Source organism: Numenius arquata, chromosome 1, assembly GCF_964106895.1.
Source record: "Numenius arquata chromosome 1, bNumArq3.hap1.1, whole genome shotgun sequence".
Lineage (NCBI taxonomy): Eukaryota > Metazoa > Chordata > Aves > Charadriiformes > Scolopacidae > Numenius > Numenius arquata.
Window position 1 is genome coordinate 32079391 of NC_133576.1, and position 17109 is coordinate 32096499.

At 38.3% G+C, this 17109-nt stretch overlaps 1 protein-coding gene across 1 annotated transcript in view; it reads right to left on the reverse strand.

Moving 5' to 3' along the window:
- Positions 1-467: 467 nt before the first annotated feature.
- The window catches only part of LOC141467708 (SAM domain-containing protein SAMSN-1-like), a 36214-nt gene continuing 19572 nt past the window's right edge, over positions 468-17109 (reverse strand). The window contains exons 4-8 of the mRNA XM_074152360.1: positions 15809-15929; positions 14233-14384; positions 11855-12061; positions 10677-10827; positions 468-1688 (exon numbers count right to left, since the gene is read on the reverse strand). Coding sequence (XP_074008461.1) covers positions 1483-1688; positions 10677-10827; positions 11855-12061; positions 14233-14384; positions 15809-15929 — 837 coding nt within the window. The 3' untranslated portion in view covers positions 468-1482. The remainder of the gene's footprint in view (positions 1689-10676; positions 10828-11854; positions 12062-14232; positions 14385-15808; positions 15930-17109) is intronic.

Consider the following 17109-nt stretch of genomic DNA (forward strand, 5'->3'; position numbering starts at 1 on the left):
TAATGCAATCTTCTAAAACTGCCCTTTTTATACTATCACCTTCAAAGCAGATCTGTGTATTAGGAGTCTGACAGCATTAGCCATTTCAGAGAACATGAAAACTACAGAAAGCATTTCCATTGGAAAAAAAAAAAAAAAGGGGGGGGGGGGAGAAAAGCTTTCCATTTATTTATAGCTTCTTCAGAAATTCTCTTCTTGGGGTGGAACTTTCCATGTTTCATCTCTTCCGAAGGTGATTTTCTTTTAAACTGTCAGCAATATGTGGAAACTTCTTAACATAAATGCAAAATGCCTTAAATTATGAAAATTGTGTGACTAATTGGTGAGCAAAAAGTTTCTCTATTGATTTGATACACAGATTATTATGCATGATAAAAATGCTTGGTGGAGTTGCCATTTACTGTGTTAGTCGTACAACAGAGCAGTTTTTGAAATGTAATGACCACATTAAAAATCAAGTAGTTTTTAAAGGGCTCAAACACATGATTCTGTTTATTTTTGAAGGAAGTACTCTAAAAGAAGACACGCAGTTAAAATGTGTATTCCAGTGCAAAATATACTGGAAATGACAGTAAAATCTCATAGGAAAGACAACAGTGCACAATAACTATATTATCTTCCGAATTTCATATATAAACAAATACTCTATTAACAAACTTCACACCACACACAAAAGGCAAGAGCTTCACAAAAAATAATCATAAAAGCATAGCACTGATACTGTTTTTTTTGGCTCCAAGCTTGGATTCTGTGTATAATGCTTGGGAAGAATGAGAGCAGGTGCGAAAATAACAATAAAGAAATTGCCAGTGCATAAGCCATTCAGATGGCTATGTTCTCTAAAAGATAATGAACACAGAGAGCTTGATTCAGATTCACACTACATTTCTTTCGCACCTCCAGGATAAAGTGTAGGAGATGAGAGTCTACCTTAGAGCCCATTTTGGAGAAGAGTGGTATGAAAGAGCTTTAATATTAAAGAGAATTAGCTTGATACTTTTCAAAATAGGATGTGAATGTATCCACCTTTTTATTATGATGATATATCAGTGAAAATACATTCTGTACAAATATCAACACGACTGAAAACATAGACAGTGTCATCATTCTGTATCTTTTTAAAATAAATATGTACAATATTTACATGTTGGACAGTTCCAGAAATGATTATGGTTATGTAACACTACCTAAACCAATTCTCTATTATTATAGAAAATGCGTTTGCTGTACAAATATTTATAAATACGTATGTAAAAACTTTTTCAGTGAAATGTCTGTGGTTTCATTGAAAAGAAAAGCGTGAGAGATTATCAACTAACTTTTCGTTATCAAGTGTTCACATATTAAACAGTCTAGAGCATTGTACATCAGACAGAAGTAGATTTTCTCTGTTGAGGATATTTTGTGTTCTGCTTCTGTGCCATTATACGGGCAAATCTGATTGTCTTTTCTGAAAATCTGCAGAAAAGCAGCAGGGTTGAATCAGTTTGACTCGGCGATTGTTATTGACTGGACCATGTCAGACAGGGTTTCTGGGTCTACTTCTTCTTTACCATTATCTGAATTTTCTGATGAGATGTAACAGCCAGAATCTCTTGGGCAGTCATTTAACTGTGATTTGTCAAAACCATGGTGAGGGCTTAAGCTCTGCGTCTCCTCACCACCCTCACTTTTCTGCTGTTGTTCAACTAGAAAGGACAGAAAAAGACAGAGAAAAATTGTCAAAATAAGTATCCCGAGAAATAGTTTGAGATAGAAACATGACTTACCTTGAAGAACTGTAGAAACAGAGTTGTTATATACACATGACGAGATCAGTATCTTTTGTCTATCAGAAACAGAAACCTCAGCATCAAAGAACTAAAAAAATGATTATATGACTAAGTTAACGTTGAGGTTGGCTTTGATCCTGCAGTATGTTTCTCAGAGATGAATGCAGGAGACTTTGGCCTCATCCTTTAAACTAAGGTCCTTTAGGCTGTCCATAGGTGCAACAGTCACCATGTGTGGTCACCATGTCCACAGTAGATGTGGCAGCTTTTCCCCTCCCACACTCATGTATGCCAGAGCTTGCTTATGCAAGTAATCATGTAGCCTACTGTGCCTTGTTTGTGACACACTGTGTTATAGATGTTGTGTCTTTTGAATGTAACCCCCACCATTTTACCTACTCTGTGGACTGTGTAGTAAGATATAATGTGCTGGTCTTCAGAAGTGCTCAGCATAATGATGTGGTAATCGGGTTTTCTAAAGCACTGGACTTTTCAGTGGGAGTGGGTGGCTGATGGAAGCTTCCTAACCTTAGCTTGTAAATAGCTTGTCCTTGTTTAGCTGCTGTATGACTATTCTATTCAAACTCAAAAATCTGCAACTCGGGGAGAGTATTGACAGACCTCTCAAAAAAGCACAACAAGCTGGTGCTGTGCAGACAGGATGTACCTGTATATCGTGAATCTAATATAGCCTGTGGTTAAAGTTCATGTTTTCTGGCTCTGAAATACATGATGCTTACACGGAGTAAATTTCTTCAGAAAACAAGATATAAAACATAAAATCTTTCCCTTTCATACTTTTCTTTATCACCCTCCGTATTATTTTAATTCAAACCGTGGATTGATTTCAAAACAAAGTATAAATCTCACAGGAAACAGATGGGTTTACCCTAGATTTTAGCCCTTCAGAAAAACGGTACCTTTTTGCTTTTGCAAAGAAAGTTCCCTTACTTCACTTGACTTGTTACTCAATGGTTAAATAGTTAGCTTCAAATCTTTAGTCAGATTTAAGCTGTCTCAATTCAAGTACAGGCAGAATTGAAGTCCTGGTTCATGAAGGATTTTATTCTTCATCAAAATCTTAATCTAGTGTAGCTCCAGGGTAAAATACCAGAATTATAAAATTTCCACAAGGAAAATTCATACTAACATTTGTTTCAGTTGTTGGTGATGATAAGCTTTGGCAACATGGGAAAGATTTATAATTTGGATTATTATTTCTTTTTAAATCTTGTGTTGTATTGTATCACAAAGAATAAATTAGAAATTAAAAATTGAAATGTTTCAATCTGAAAATATTGAAATGGAACAGCAGGAGAGTAAGGACCTGTCTTTGTTGGGTAAGATTTCAATTAACTTATTTCACAAAACATTTTAATATATTGAGAAATATTTCTTGGTCCTGGTGGAAGTCTTGTCAATTTTTTTTTGTCTGATTAATTTGGTTTAATATTTTCTAACTTTCAGTTACCTAATTAAGTTAATAAACTAATATGATTTTGAAGAAAAGAATCCAACGTCTTAACTTAGTCATTTTTGCATGAATAAGTTATAGGCACAAGCTTATGTTAAAAAAGAAAAAATTAATTTCTGATTACTTTAAATGCTCTCCAAGGAATAGAAGTCCTACCTTGTTCCCAAATAAATGTAATGGTTAATTGCACTTGTGTGAAAGAGTACACCTTTAATCAGATTTAATTGATAACTGTAACTGTTTGATCTCCTTCTCACCTTACAGAACATAGTTTGTCATGTCAAATGTTATCTCTCTTTGCAAGGAAAATATTTGATCACGTAGGGTCCAATTGATTTCTGATTTAAGTCAGGAAGGAATTACAAAAGGCATTACACCAGTGAAGGTATTACTGCTGCTATTAGTAGCAACAGAAGTAGTTTAACACAAGTAACAGCAGATGCCACAGTAAAGCCTTGTCTAAACTGTGTCATTAACTCCTCACACCCATCCCACCGGGGCCAGGACGACCCAGGTCTTGGTCGCTGTGGGCTGACAGAGCTCAGCCGGTGGCTGGGTGAGGTCCTCCTGCATGGCAGCGGGCAGGGCTCCCCTGCCCTCTCCTGTAATCCCCTCATCAGCCTAATGCTGCTTGCTGGTGCTTTTATCAGCTTCTGTAGCATCATCTGCTGCCCTGGCAAGCAGTGACCTAGAAAGTGTTAATCCTGTTTACATTTTCAAGGTCAAAGAGGAACCTCCATCCTCTTTGTTTGTTTTACAATGGAAAGAAGACCAAGTAACTAGTGGATTAAAAACAAAATACAGTTCCAGTCAGTATATTAGTGCTCTGTAACTAGTTGTGATAATCTGAGTAGTTCCTATGTGAAAAACAGATCCTAAATTCTTTTGTAGATATGTCTTTCCCTTCCATGTTTCAGGGAAAAAGACACAGACAAGCCTGGAACTAAGATTTTTTTCAAAATCTGAATTTAGATCAGTTAGGGGAATAAGAAATTTCTATTTAGAAAACATACAGAAATGTAAAAATTCTGTCTCCTTCCATAACATTAGAAGAATTTTTTACATTAAAAACTGAAAAACAGGTTCAGGTGTTTGAGACAGTGAAAATATTATAAATATTATAAAAATATATAATGAATATATATATATAAAAAATGAATATATATAATGAATATATTATAAATATTATAGTGAAAATATATTCTGGTCGTTCTGACCAGAAAAAGTTGAAGAAAACTCTCCTATATTTAAGAAGAAAAGACTGAAAGCAAACTTTGGCACTTTTTTTTTTCTCTTTAAAGCAGCCTTAAATATTATGCAGTAATTACTAAACCACTTGCACAGGATACTGAGTATTATAAATATATGTAGCATACAACTTTAGATATTGCTTCTGGAGAAAAGAAACTATGCTTTTTTTTTTTTTTTCTTTTTAGCTTTTGACTCTTACATTCAGTTTTACTTAGCTCCTTCTTGTAACACGTATATGCTCAAGGTCCACATTAGTAGAGGTACGTTTACTGACTTAATCTTTTGGACATCAGAAGAAAGATACAATGCATAGGAAACAGGAATTGGTAAAATTAAACTTCTGTTAGATGTTGTAGAATCATCAGAAATAACTATCTTATCAACAAATGGAAGTCCTATCATTTTTCTACAGTAAAGCAGTTTCATATAAGATAAATAGCTTTCAGTCTCTATTGTCTATGATAGGGCCAGAAGAGTCCAAGATATGCATCATTTTGACGTATATATTCTAATACTACTTTAGACGGTAGGATTATATTCAGACTTCTGAAAAAAAATGTGAGGCCTTTACCCTCGGTAACAGATGTGTGATGCATACTTATCTTCCTTGCTATTTAGATTTTTGAAATGAATATTTGCTGTTCAATGACATAGATGTGCATGACATGCAGGGATAGATCTCTTTTTTTCCTTCACGAGGTTTTTTCCATTTTTTAATGAGTTTAAAATCCCGATTAGGAAGGCACTTTAAGCTTAGGTTTAAGGCAATTCAGCTCAAGACTGTACTGAGGTCACCCTGATTCCCATGCGGTTATGTCAGTTTAAACCAGATGAGTGGCAGGAGGCTTGGATTTTGTCTTGGGGAAAAAAAGGAAGGTCACCCAGAAGCAAGCCGTACTTCATGAGTGTGACGCCTGAGAGTTTGCCTTCATGAGTTTTGCCTAGAAGAAGTGGGCTAGGAGCACGGTGCTTTAGGCTGAGTCACTTTGTGCCTTCCTGGAAGGTGCAGCAGTGATGTACTGAGCAGCACAATAAAATAAATAGAACAAATTGTGTCTTCAAGGCTAGTGTTAGACCACCTAGGTACATATGAAGGCCCTGTATCAACCTGTAGTGTCTGTACCGGTTAAACCACCTAATTGTTAAAATGAAACGAAAACTCATAAGCATCAAACTCAGAAAGGATCATTTTGAAGTAATAAACGGCAATACTTGAACAAGAAGCAGAGAAACCTGTAGTGGGTCTGCATACACATGCAATACGTTGGGGACTCGAAGGAATAAACCTTTTGGAGGTATTTACAGATATGCAACTTAAAAAAATTGTACTCACTGAAGTTAGTGGCATAGCTTTTCAGGGAGGGATACTGAACTGATGTGAGAAGAGAGTATATGGTGAAAAGAGAAACAAAAAGGTTCTTTTTTTCTCTGAAATCTGGAAGCAAACAGATGTGCCTGAAAAAAGGTGAAAAATACTAATATGCATGCAAGGATGAGCTTCCTTGGGAAATCTGGAAATACTATGTCCAGGTCAACGAGTTGCACCACGGTACAGAAGGGGAGATTGTCTTTGAGCACTATTTGACCTTGACATGATATTGTGTAATCCCTTGTATTTAGAGGAACTGCCCAGCTTAAAATGGTACTCTTGATGCTAGGTCATCACATCAGGAATCCAACTGAGAACTGAAAGTTGTGTCCTCGGTGATCTACTATCTTGCTCTCCAAGTACAATGAATAAGGAACAAACCTTATCTGGCACTGAAAGTGGGATTTTGAGTATGATCTGGCACTTAAATATGAAAAGTAAAGTAAGGAAGTGGGTTTGGGGAGATAAGCTTGAAATATTACACATTGCACATATGCACCCTTTCTTTTTTCTATAAAATGAACTGTATGCACATATCCAAGGAAGTTTAATTCTTCTTTAACCCAGAATAGCTTTGGAATAATGTAACCCACTGGACTTCAGGAATTAACCTCTTGATTTACACCACCTCAGTGAGAAGAGAATCAAGGCTGTTTTGCACACACAAAAACGTATGTCCTGGGAAGCAGTCAAGAAAAAAGTTCCAAACTTCTTTTATTACGTTAGTCATTAACTATCCAACAACTGCTTCACTTTAAAAATAGCATCCTACAAAAGCACAGACATCCATCTCCTGTCTAGAAGCCATCTGGGAGAAGAATGGAAAGCTATTAAGAAATACTTGATGAAAAAGAGCTTTTTTTCCCCTCCCCAGCCATGAATTCATGGAAACCAGTCATTTTGTCCCAAATATATAGGTCTGATCAACTTATTGAAAATCTAAAAAGAGATCTGAAGGGGAAGAAGGTCACGAGCAGCTTACAAGACCTTGCAGTTCTAGGATAGCCTTGCTACCCGAAGTACTTGGAGATGGTGAATTTGGGCCTGGACTTCCAGGAAAGGTGGAAAGAAGGTAGTGCAGTGCCAGGAAGCAAAATCTGCTTCAAACCCACTATGTGGTAGCATTTGATAAATAAAACTTATGTTTTAATTCCTGGTATGAGGTGAGTAAAGTTTTTCCATTCAAATTCATTCATGTCTAAGTCAAATGTAAAATGAAAATATTCTCACTGCCAGAAATCCTACATTTTGGATGGCTTTAAGGAGCATATAATGCAGAAACTATTGCTGCAGGGCTTTTGGTTAGAAAACTCAATAACTGTTTATTCTGCAACATGAATTACATAGTCAGAAGTACGTTGCGTGAAGAAATCACTTCTTACAACATACACTATATGTCAAGAAAAAGCCAAGGGAAGAAAAAGAAATTAAAAGCCCTGTAAAAACATCTGGACATTTCACAGTATCAGATATCGCATTACAGAAATATTAAATCTTGTTTTACTACATTTATAGTAGACTCTAGTAAAATGAGGCTATGTTCTAGCACGCTTGGCTGTTCTGAATAATAGCAGAGTCACAGAAACTCAGAAACCCTGGCATTTCAACTCTGGACCATACCTGAGACTCCATCCATTAATCAAACACATGCTTCATGGAAGCACAAATGTAATGTAAAGACATGGAAATCTTCCAAACTCTATGAGAAAGGCAGGCTTAGAACAGTAAATATGGTCTATGACCTTAATATATTTTTTCACAAAGCTTATAAAAACTGTGAACTTTTACCTGGAAGATTGCTGAACTTATATCTAGAATACTCTTGGCCAGTAAACAGATTACCTTGTAGTTGTGGGTAATTATGCTGCTCACTTCTAAGCAATGCAGAAAATCAATTTTAATTAAAAAATCATTTATGCTGGACTGAGTCATGCCCATTTAGAAAAAAAAAAAATATTGACCTAGGAAAGTTCAGTTCAGATGCAGAATTCACTTTCACAGTAGCACCCAGCTCTTCCAACCCAATTTTCCAATCAGATTGACAGAAGGACAAAGAGGTCAAATGATTCAGATGAAGTCAGACTCATGCTGAGCTTATCCCCAAGATCATCTTGACTCCCCGTCTTTCGTTATAACGACTTAACAGATGGCTTCTATCAATTTTAGTCTTTAGTATCTTCCTTTTCAGAGCAAGTTGTTAAATCCTGTTCTGTCACTACCAGTCACGTGTCAGACGCTATGAACCTTTGGCAACCAGATAAGGCAAGGATTTGATTCATGGTTTAGTCCTCATTCAATACAGTATCCCAAACCAGGAAAATTATTTATGTGTGGCTTACCTTAAAATATACATGAATTTTATGAAACTCAATTAGACTTAAATGAATGCTTATAGCTGGTACGGTATATAAAGATGTTTTGGTTCTGGTCCCTGTAAGTACTCATAAATTCTGGGAATATTATTCAATATGAATAAATACCTATCTAAAGTGGATGGGAAGCAAATATTAATTTCAACTCTTGATCTAAGACTGCAGTGTCATTACTGATTTTGAAGCATGGGCCACTTTATAAGATTTAATGTTATTATTTCCAGAACCATTACAAGAATTTAAACTATTAAACTACCATACAGGTAACATCAGGGTCACTGTTTTGCCTGGAGAAGTGACTTAATCCCATGCTGCCAATTAGGAAGAACCCTATTTGGATAATTAAAGTAAATTTATTAATTTTCATTGTATGGGATAGGTAAGGACCTTCTTAAATTTGGTCCTTGCACAGGCGTATGCAGAATATTAAATGTTAAGACACCTCCAGAAAAAGAAAAACCTGGTGTCATCTTTTAAAAAGGTTAGGTGTCTAATGCTGCTTGCTATGCTTTTGTTACATGAGGAACATAAATAGTAAACCATATCCTCACTACTCCAGAATAGTTAGACACTCGTGTGGTCTGTTAAAAACCACATATTTTGGTTTTGTTTCTCACACTGATGCAAAACTCTGCAAAATTACAATCTAGCATTTTTCATTAATTTTTTTTGGTGTTAAATATTGATATAGAAAAACATACACAATAAAAGGTGCAGAAGGTGCAGCAAGGTTATCAAGAAGTACACACAAGTATACGTATTCTCAGTTTAAGGGCCAACTAGGAAGATGAACGTATTTTCAGATTATTTCCAGATAGATCCCTGCAATATGATTCTTGGAAAACGTAACACTTTTTTTCCTGGATTGACTCTTTCAATCACTTCTTCTTCATAGGCAGCCTTTCAAGAGTCCTTTTGTAGCCTGTCATCTCACAAAGCTATAGACCAGAAAGAAGTAGCGATCCTGGTGGGCAAAGAAAACCCTTTAAATGCCTTTCCAACATGTTTGCATGAATCTTACCTTTCCCTGGACACTGACTAAGAACAGCAAAGACTGCATGTACAAATAGGGCCCCAAAAAAGCCCAAACGAATAGTCAAAAAAATAGGTCAGCAAAGGTACGAAGAGGGAGATTAAAGAGCATCTGCAGGGAAAGCTGAATGGAGGAGGTAGCAAAAGGCGTTCTTAAAAGCCCAGAGAGATTTATGTATTGACACACATAGGGTATACACGTACATGCAGGTATGTGTATATGTATGTATATGTGCTGAGTGACAAATGGAAACCAACCTATCTACTGAGGACAGAAAAAGTGGACAGCTGACAAGAATTGATATTAAAATATCCCAGAAAGATTGCTTTTCCAGGTCTCCTTTTCTTTCTTTCAGATGCTTCTCAGTTGCGAGTGCACTTCTGACAAAAAGACTGCTCAGGATAGACAGGGAGTACACACAAATATTAATGAAGAGAAAAACATCTCCTGTTTTGGCTGAGTGTCTAATTAAGTAGATGCTTAGCTGAAGCTTCCAGGAACTTGACATAAATTATTTAAAATTAGAAGTCAGGCTAGAACTATTGTGAAAATATCATGAGAACAGTATTTTTTGTTCTGTATCCTAGTTTTTCACTCCCCGTGAAAAGAAGAAGTGAAGAAAACATAATGGTGATCAATAGCTATACATATACACACATCATACGATCAGCTTTCAGAAGCTCACTGGAAGCATGTGTCAGATTCATTTTGAGAGACGAAAGGAAACCAGCTATTAGATTTTTGTTGGTTGGTTTTGGGTGGGTTTTTTTGTGTTTTGTTTTTTTTTGTTTGTTTGCTTCGTTGGTTTGTTTTGTTTGTTTGTTTTTTTTTGGTTTTTGGTTTTGGTTTTTTTTAACAAAATCTTCCTAGAAATGAAACTGATTTGGATAAGGATTTAAGTGTGGGATGAAGTGAGTGATGGAAAAACTGTATTCTTCTGCAGAACGTCATTTAAAAAAATATAGAAAATTCTTTACTGTAGCAATTTGAAATAAGCTCTATTTTGGTTAAGATACTACCGCAGAGTTTGGGAGGTTTTATTTTCTGCTCTGGCACAGACCTTCTGACTTTTAGGAAGTCACTTAACCTCTCTGGGGGTTGGTTCCCCAACCATAAACAGAGTTGATCTCAAGCAATGGTTGCTACCAATCTCTAGTTTAGGAGTTTTAGTTTCTATAAATGAGAAAATTTAAATCATTCATGTGTTACTAGTATAGTAATCGTGTACATATCTAGAAGAAATGTACAGTTTGCTATCTGAACAAATACGAAAACCATCTGATTCCATGTTTCATCTTTAACAGAAAAAGTGATTTAACAGATCATTGGGAGAATCACTATTTCTTTAACTGTGTTTCTTTAATTAAAACTTGCACATTACTCTTAACAAAGCTTAAACACTTACTGTCATAATCCTGTAGATTTTCAATTGCTGATAACAATCTTGCCCTGTCTTCTGGGTTTGAAATATTTAATTCAATCAGGTGGCTCTCCTGTAGATCCTTTAAGTCCTCTAGAGTTTCATAGCCATTTAGCAAGAGGGTTGAGGCATATTCCTACAAAAAGAAACAAGAGAATCCTCTCATGTAAACACGCATCATGTTCAAAAGAGGAATAGGCACAATTTCTCTTATACTTTTTTGTCAGGTTGAAATGGGCTCCATGCTCCAGTCTGATCAACCTGCCTTTGGCATCAAACCAGAGTTGGAGAGCAAGAGAGAACAGAGGCAGAGATGTCTTGGGGTTCTCTTGACTGTCCCAGCATCTGTGGCTGAGTTGTCTAACTGAGTACGGCAGCAAATTGGACCAGGACAGAACTCTGCCAGGAATGACTGAATCTGTGGAGCTTCCAGACTTTTGTGGGTCGCCCCGTAGAGTACCTCCCATGCTGGGTCCAGGAGGGCTTCTGAGGTAGGGTATGCTCTGCCTGTGCACGGAAGGAGTCCTTCAATATAAGTGAGGGTGAGAAGCTGAGGGAGCCCTCAACTGTGCTGTGTTACACATGGTCCCCCCCTGAGCTGTGTGTTGACACTATATGAAACCTTTTGTGTACTCCAGGGAGAGGAGTGTTTGGATCAGCACAAAAGCAATAACTGTTATTAAAAATGTGGCCTGTAAATCATGACCTAATTATGCTTTGACACTCAGTGAAGAACTAGGGTTGCACAGAGGGAGAGGGGGAAAACACGAGCATAGTGCAAAAAGACTATTGCTCCCTAAAGATCACAAGAAATTAAAAACCCAAATTCTAAATGTTGTCACTGGGGTCAGACTACAGTCCTGTCCCTGAGGTGTCCACGGTCACACATCTCCTACCCTTAGGCACACAGTTGCAGTCAGGTTACAGTGACTTGACAGGTCACCACTGTGCCTCTTTGCATGGAGTCTCTTAGCCTAACTAAATGGTGTGGTAAAACACAGTTCTGTAAGCCACTCATATCAGATAAAAGACAGACACGAAGTTGCTTTGCTGACATCAACACTGCTGAAATCTGCCTTTCTACTTCTGCCTGTAAATGACATCAAAACCCGGGCGCACAGAAATGAAAATTTAAAATACAGCTGGGAAATACGTTGGCTGACCTGCAGGTGGACACAATCCAGGAGTTCTTGCAATGTTTTAGGCTTGCTCCTTTTGCTTCCTCGGTGTGGCTTTATCTTTCTGGGTGCAGCTTCCTCTTCCAAGATAATATCCACGTAAATGAACTTGAAGTTTCCTACTTTGTTGTTCAACATGCCTGTCCATATGCCCATGGGGGTTTTACAGATGATATCTATAATGTCTCCTTTCTAGAACCATAAAAAAAAAAGGACACCACTGCTTACACATCTGGTTTGTATATGTAGCTTTTCCTCTATGGACCAAAACCAGCATAAGGAACACTTTTCACCTTTTCTGTGCTCCCCTTGGTCCCTGAAAGGGGATAGGGTTGCATCAGCAATCAACTTTTGCCATGAATAGTGGGCATAGCTTTGGCAAAAAGCAAAGGAACACTGTGATGTTATTTTCCAAATATGTGCCAAACTATTTACACAATAATCTTATTACCCAGCATCTCAAGGAGCTTCAAAAACTGATAGCTGAGCTATGTGAAAGGTGGACTCTTACCCATTTTACAGTAAAACACTGGCTACATTTTTCAAAGGCAATAAAGAACATTTAACTCCCTTCATATCTTCCTGTCAGTCCTTCCCAAAGGACTGACAAATTTTCCCACTATTATTAACACAATTGACTGAGAAAATATTGGAAGGTGCCTTAGCAGACAGATCTAAAGTCTTCAACTCTCCACGCTTGTGTATGCAATTGCAACTGTGAGTGCAAAAAAGAATGACAACACAGCAACTTCAGGAGGTGCTTTTTGGCAAAGGTGTTCAGAGCCATGCTGTGGGAACCAGGGTCTCAGCTCAGCAAAGCAGTCACTCTGAGTAATTCTCATAGTCAAAATGCTCCCTTGTAAGTCACACAACTTGCTCTCATGACCTCAGAACTGACTCCTCTCTTCTGGGCAGGTACCCCAGAACTTATAAACATGTTGAAAGTCTTTAAAGAGTTGTCCAGTAAGTCCCCATGTACAGACTTAATTTGGCATGCTGTTACAAACTTAAAAATCAAACTCAGTTTGTTAAAATATTTGTTAACAAGTCCAAGACTTTCAAGTCTTTTCTGGTCTGGTCAAGAAATTGCAAGTAAGTAAAGCAGTCACCCTAGTTTTGGTACAAACCCAAGTATGAAATTCACTGTGTTCCAGTGACCTGGTTTTGTTAGCGTATGGAGCTCAGAGCTATAAGCATGTTTGAAATGGAAACTAAACAAACACTTTTTTAAAGGTCTATAAGCACACATATTATTCTACACACTCAGGGAGGCTCAGGAACTTCAGATGTGGATGCAGATCAGGATCAGGCAGTGGCTCTAAGCCAAGCTGCAGACACACTTTGAATTCAGATTCAGGGTACTGAAATTTTGTGAGATAAATTTAGGGGATTTCAACCCTAAATATTAGTTTATAATTCTAAAATACACCACCCAGTGACTAAAAAAGGAAGCTATTTGAGCCACCAGACATTTGCCGCTTCCTCACCAGCTAAACAGAAATAAATGCCCTAGGTATGGGTGGAAGTGGAGGGCAAGTAGCGAAGACTGCAAGTACTGGCAGAGCAATAGCTGTAGTATATATAGGCCAGAGAGGAGGAGGGGGAGACTGCAGCAAGACACAGATGCGGATTTTGACAAGAAGAAGAGGCTGTGAAGGAAAAGAAAAGATGCTGAAGTGTGAATATAATCTGGATATGAAAGTGTTTACAACGAAGGAAAAGAAAGAAGTCCAGATTACAGACAAGAGTAGTGTGAAGGATGATGATGTTGAATGTATCTGTGCGTGGAAGGAGAAGAAAAGGGCTGGGCTTTTTTAGCAATGTTCAACTGGGCCCATCTCTGGAGCTCCTTTTTCTCACTTGCACAGCCTGGACACACCTGCCATGTTGTCAGGGCCAGAGATTCATAGTTCAGAGGTATGCTTAAAGGAAAGCTTAATGGAACGCCAACTGTTTCATTAAAGACAATGGGTGCCACTGAGCTTATGATATATCCTAGTTGTGACTGAAAAAGCTGAGGATGCAACTTCACATCCCATGCGACTCAAGTTTTTCTTACTCCAGACGTAGTACATGGGAAGTAAAATGTATTTTACTGAGGAAAGCTGTGATATCCACTTAGATACCAAGATGAGATAACTATCTGGAGTCTATGTCTTAACAAGCCTGTAGCAGCAGTTGGCTTTGCAGCATTGTCTGAACTAAGTTCTTGTAGAAGCATTGCAAAATGAGACTGGTCTTGCTTTTAGAGCGTTGCGTATGCTCAACAGTTAAAAATGCATTAGTAAACATATTCTTTACATGTAAGAAATGTCCCCCTGGCATTCTCACTGGAAAAGAGGAAATCCTGGTGGTTGTCATACCTTGATTTTCAGAGAGTCAGTGTCATAAGGACTTGGTGTGAAGTCCGTGTGAACTTTGGCTCGACCACAGAAGGGCCCACTGTAAGGGACTTCGTCATCAAACCGGAGGCTGTCCCTGTTGCTTGTTCCATCCGAGCAGCTGGTCACCCCACCTTAAAGAGAATCAAGTTGAGAGATCTCCTGCACCACATGCCCAAACATGCAATTCTGCACAGCAGCCAAGAGGAAAGTGTTCAAAAGTACAGAATTAGAGAAAGAGTGTACTCTGTGTGGTTTTGACACATTCCAGGAAAAATACATTTAATAAAAAGCATACTGTGAGAGACTGAGGAAAGCAGGTAGGAGATCTTTCATTAACATCCTCCCTACAGTAATCTTTTTCTGGTGATGATACTAATAGACTACACATTTTGCTCACAGACTTTTTGAAATATTACCTCTGCAGATTAACAAAATGTACTCTAAAAGTGCAATTTAGGGAATTAATTCTGCTGAACTTCTCCTGTTTATTCAGAGAAATGAAAACAAGTGCTGTAGAAGTTATTTTATTTCATTACAGAGCTAGCTGAAACATCAAAGGAACCTGCATTGCAGAGGGAAATTTTAATCTTATCAACATTTCTGCCTGTCATTTTATCCAAGTTGAGCAATAAAATATCGGCAGAGTAATTCAAGCAAATTTGAGCAAGCTCTGCAATATCCCATCCAAATATGTTTTTAGATAAGAGCGGCAGTGTGTTGGAAGTAAACTCCCATATACAATTTTCACAAATCACATCATAGAAAATGATCATAAAAATGGTTTTGTTTGAGGTGATTGCTTAAGTGCATAGCTCCATCTCAGGGCCAGATTAACTACTAAGTGCAAATGATCTGGACTGCATCTCGAGTCCCCACTTAGGGCTCACGTGGTGCCTGTGGTGACGGCACAGCAACATCACCATGGACAGCTGTGGCCTGCTGCCCAGCAAATGTCCACAGCAGAGCAACAGATGGAGAGGTGGAGGCAGACTCCATTTCTCATCAGAGATTCACCTGCTCTCTGACTAGGACTACCCTGTTGGGGGAGGGTTTTCAGTGGGTTTGCGGAGAAGCAGACTGTGTCTCCCTGCATCATGACCTGAAGCCACCAGGTCAGGCCCCCATCACCCATCGTCTCAGGGAGACCTCGCACTTTGCCTCACATCTACAGCGTGTTGTATGAACTCACAATCACTACCCCCCAGAGAGGATGCTTGTGTGGCTGTACCCAGTGAGTGCAGCCCTATGGGTGCCAGCATGATAGCAGTGATAACCCCCAAAAATATTTATGGCGTATATACCAGCAACATCCCCTATAATCCATGTGTTTATTTTAATTCAGTTAATATTTCCACTCTTAAAACACTCAGCTTATTTCTGGTGAGAGGTATATTTACCTGAGCTGCCACGCATTTAATCAAATTACACCTTTGTCTGCCAGACTGAAGAGCTCTCTGCTATCACATTTTTGATCACCAGCTCTGATATGTCAGACTTAAACAATAACAATATTGATTGAGTGACTGAATAAGAAGTATGGATATCTGGTACTTACTAGATGAGCTTTGGCCACTATTCAGGCTATAGAGACTTTCCATAGAGTCACTGGCTTTTAGGGAGACCTTCTCAGTGTGTATACCACCACCAGGATCACTGTCATCTTTTCCTTCTTCATTCTTTAACACAAAAATCAAATGTTAACCACCAAGACAAACATTTATGTTTTTTTTTCTTTTAAATCATCATTGGAGATTACCTCATCATTACACTTGACTAAGAGCCACTCTATGAGAGAAAGCATTTTAGAAGTTGATGCCTGGTACTAAGGATGCCCAGCACCACCCCTAGGACTTTATGATCTTGGATAAATCCCCTGCCCTACTTGGATAAATCTCCTCACTGCCTCACTCACTCCATTCCACTCCTGCTCAAGCAGCTAAAGTGATTCTCCATCTCAGAAGACTGCAATATACCACAACCACAGCATCCACAAAGGCTTGTAACAGGAAATTCGCAGGAAGACAGATAAGGTGTTTTTTCTTATTGTCCCAGAGGAAGAAATACAAAGTTTAATTCTGAAAGCATGTGGTGAAGTGCTAGCTGACACAGCTGTGTTTTGCACTGAATGTCTGAAAATCGTGGGCACTTGGTGGCAGGCTGGCACCCCAGCCAGGACTTTCAGGAGACAGCTTGCACACATGTACGGCATCGGTGTGTTCCATCACCGTGCTCACCACATTGCCCGACCTACACATTGGCATCAAAATCCAGTGCATTTCAGAATTAACAGAGGCATGTTTCTCTCACAAAATCTAATGGTGTATGAAATTGGCCCCTTGAGTTTATAACGTTAAATCACACCTCAGGAATCACAGAGTATTCAAAACAATAAGTTCCATACTTCAGTCACAGGTAAGTGAGGGGCGATGTAACAACTAAATGAAATAAAGACGGAATTTCAAAGGAAGGAATTTCTTCAGCAGCTTTCATCATGTTGTCAATATGCATGATATCCTGATGCAACTGGAACATCGTGAAGTACTTAGGATGTTGCGTTATATTTGGGGAAATACTAATTATTCATCAGTTGGCTGACGAAACCAAGCAAAGATGTCAGTGCATGTATGAAGTAGAGACCCATACAGGTACATATAAGGCATAGCATTGAAATGGAAGACTGTATCGTTTTTTAACAAGGACAGTGCTTGTTACAGCAGTCAGTAGCATAACCCGTGGTTTAATCAGTGGGCCTGTATTGATTGTCATCTTCTCCTGCAGGAATGAAGATCATGCTACGTGTGTGTCCAACCAGATAATTCACTGAATTTCTGCCATGTGAATTGTTGCTGTAAATGT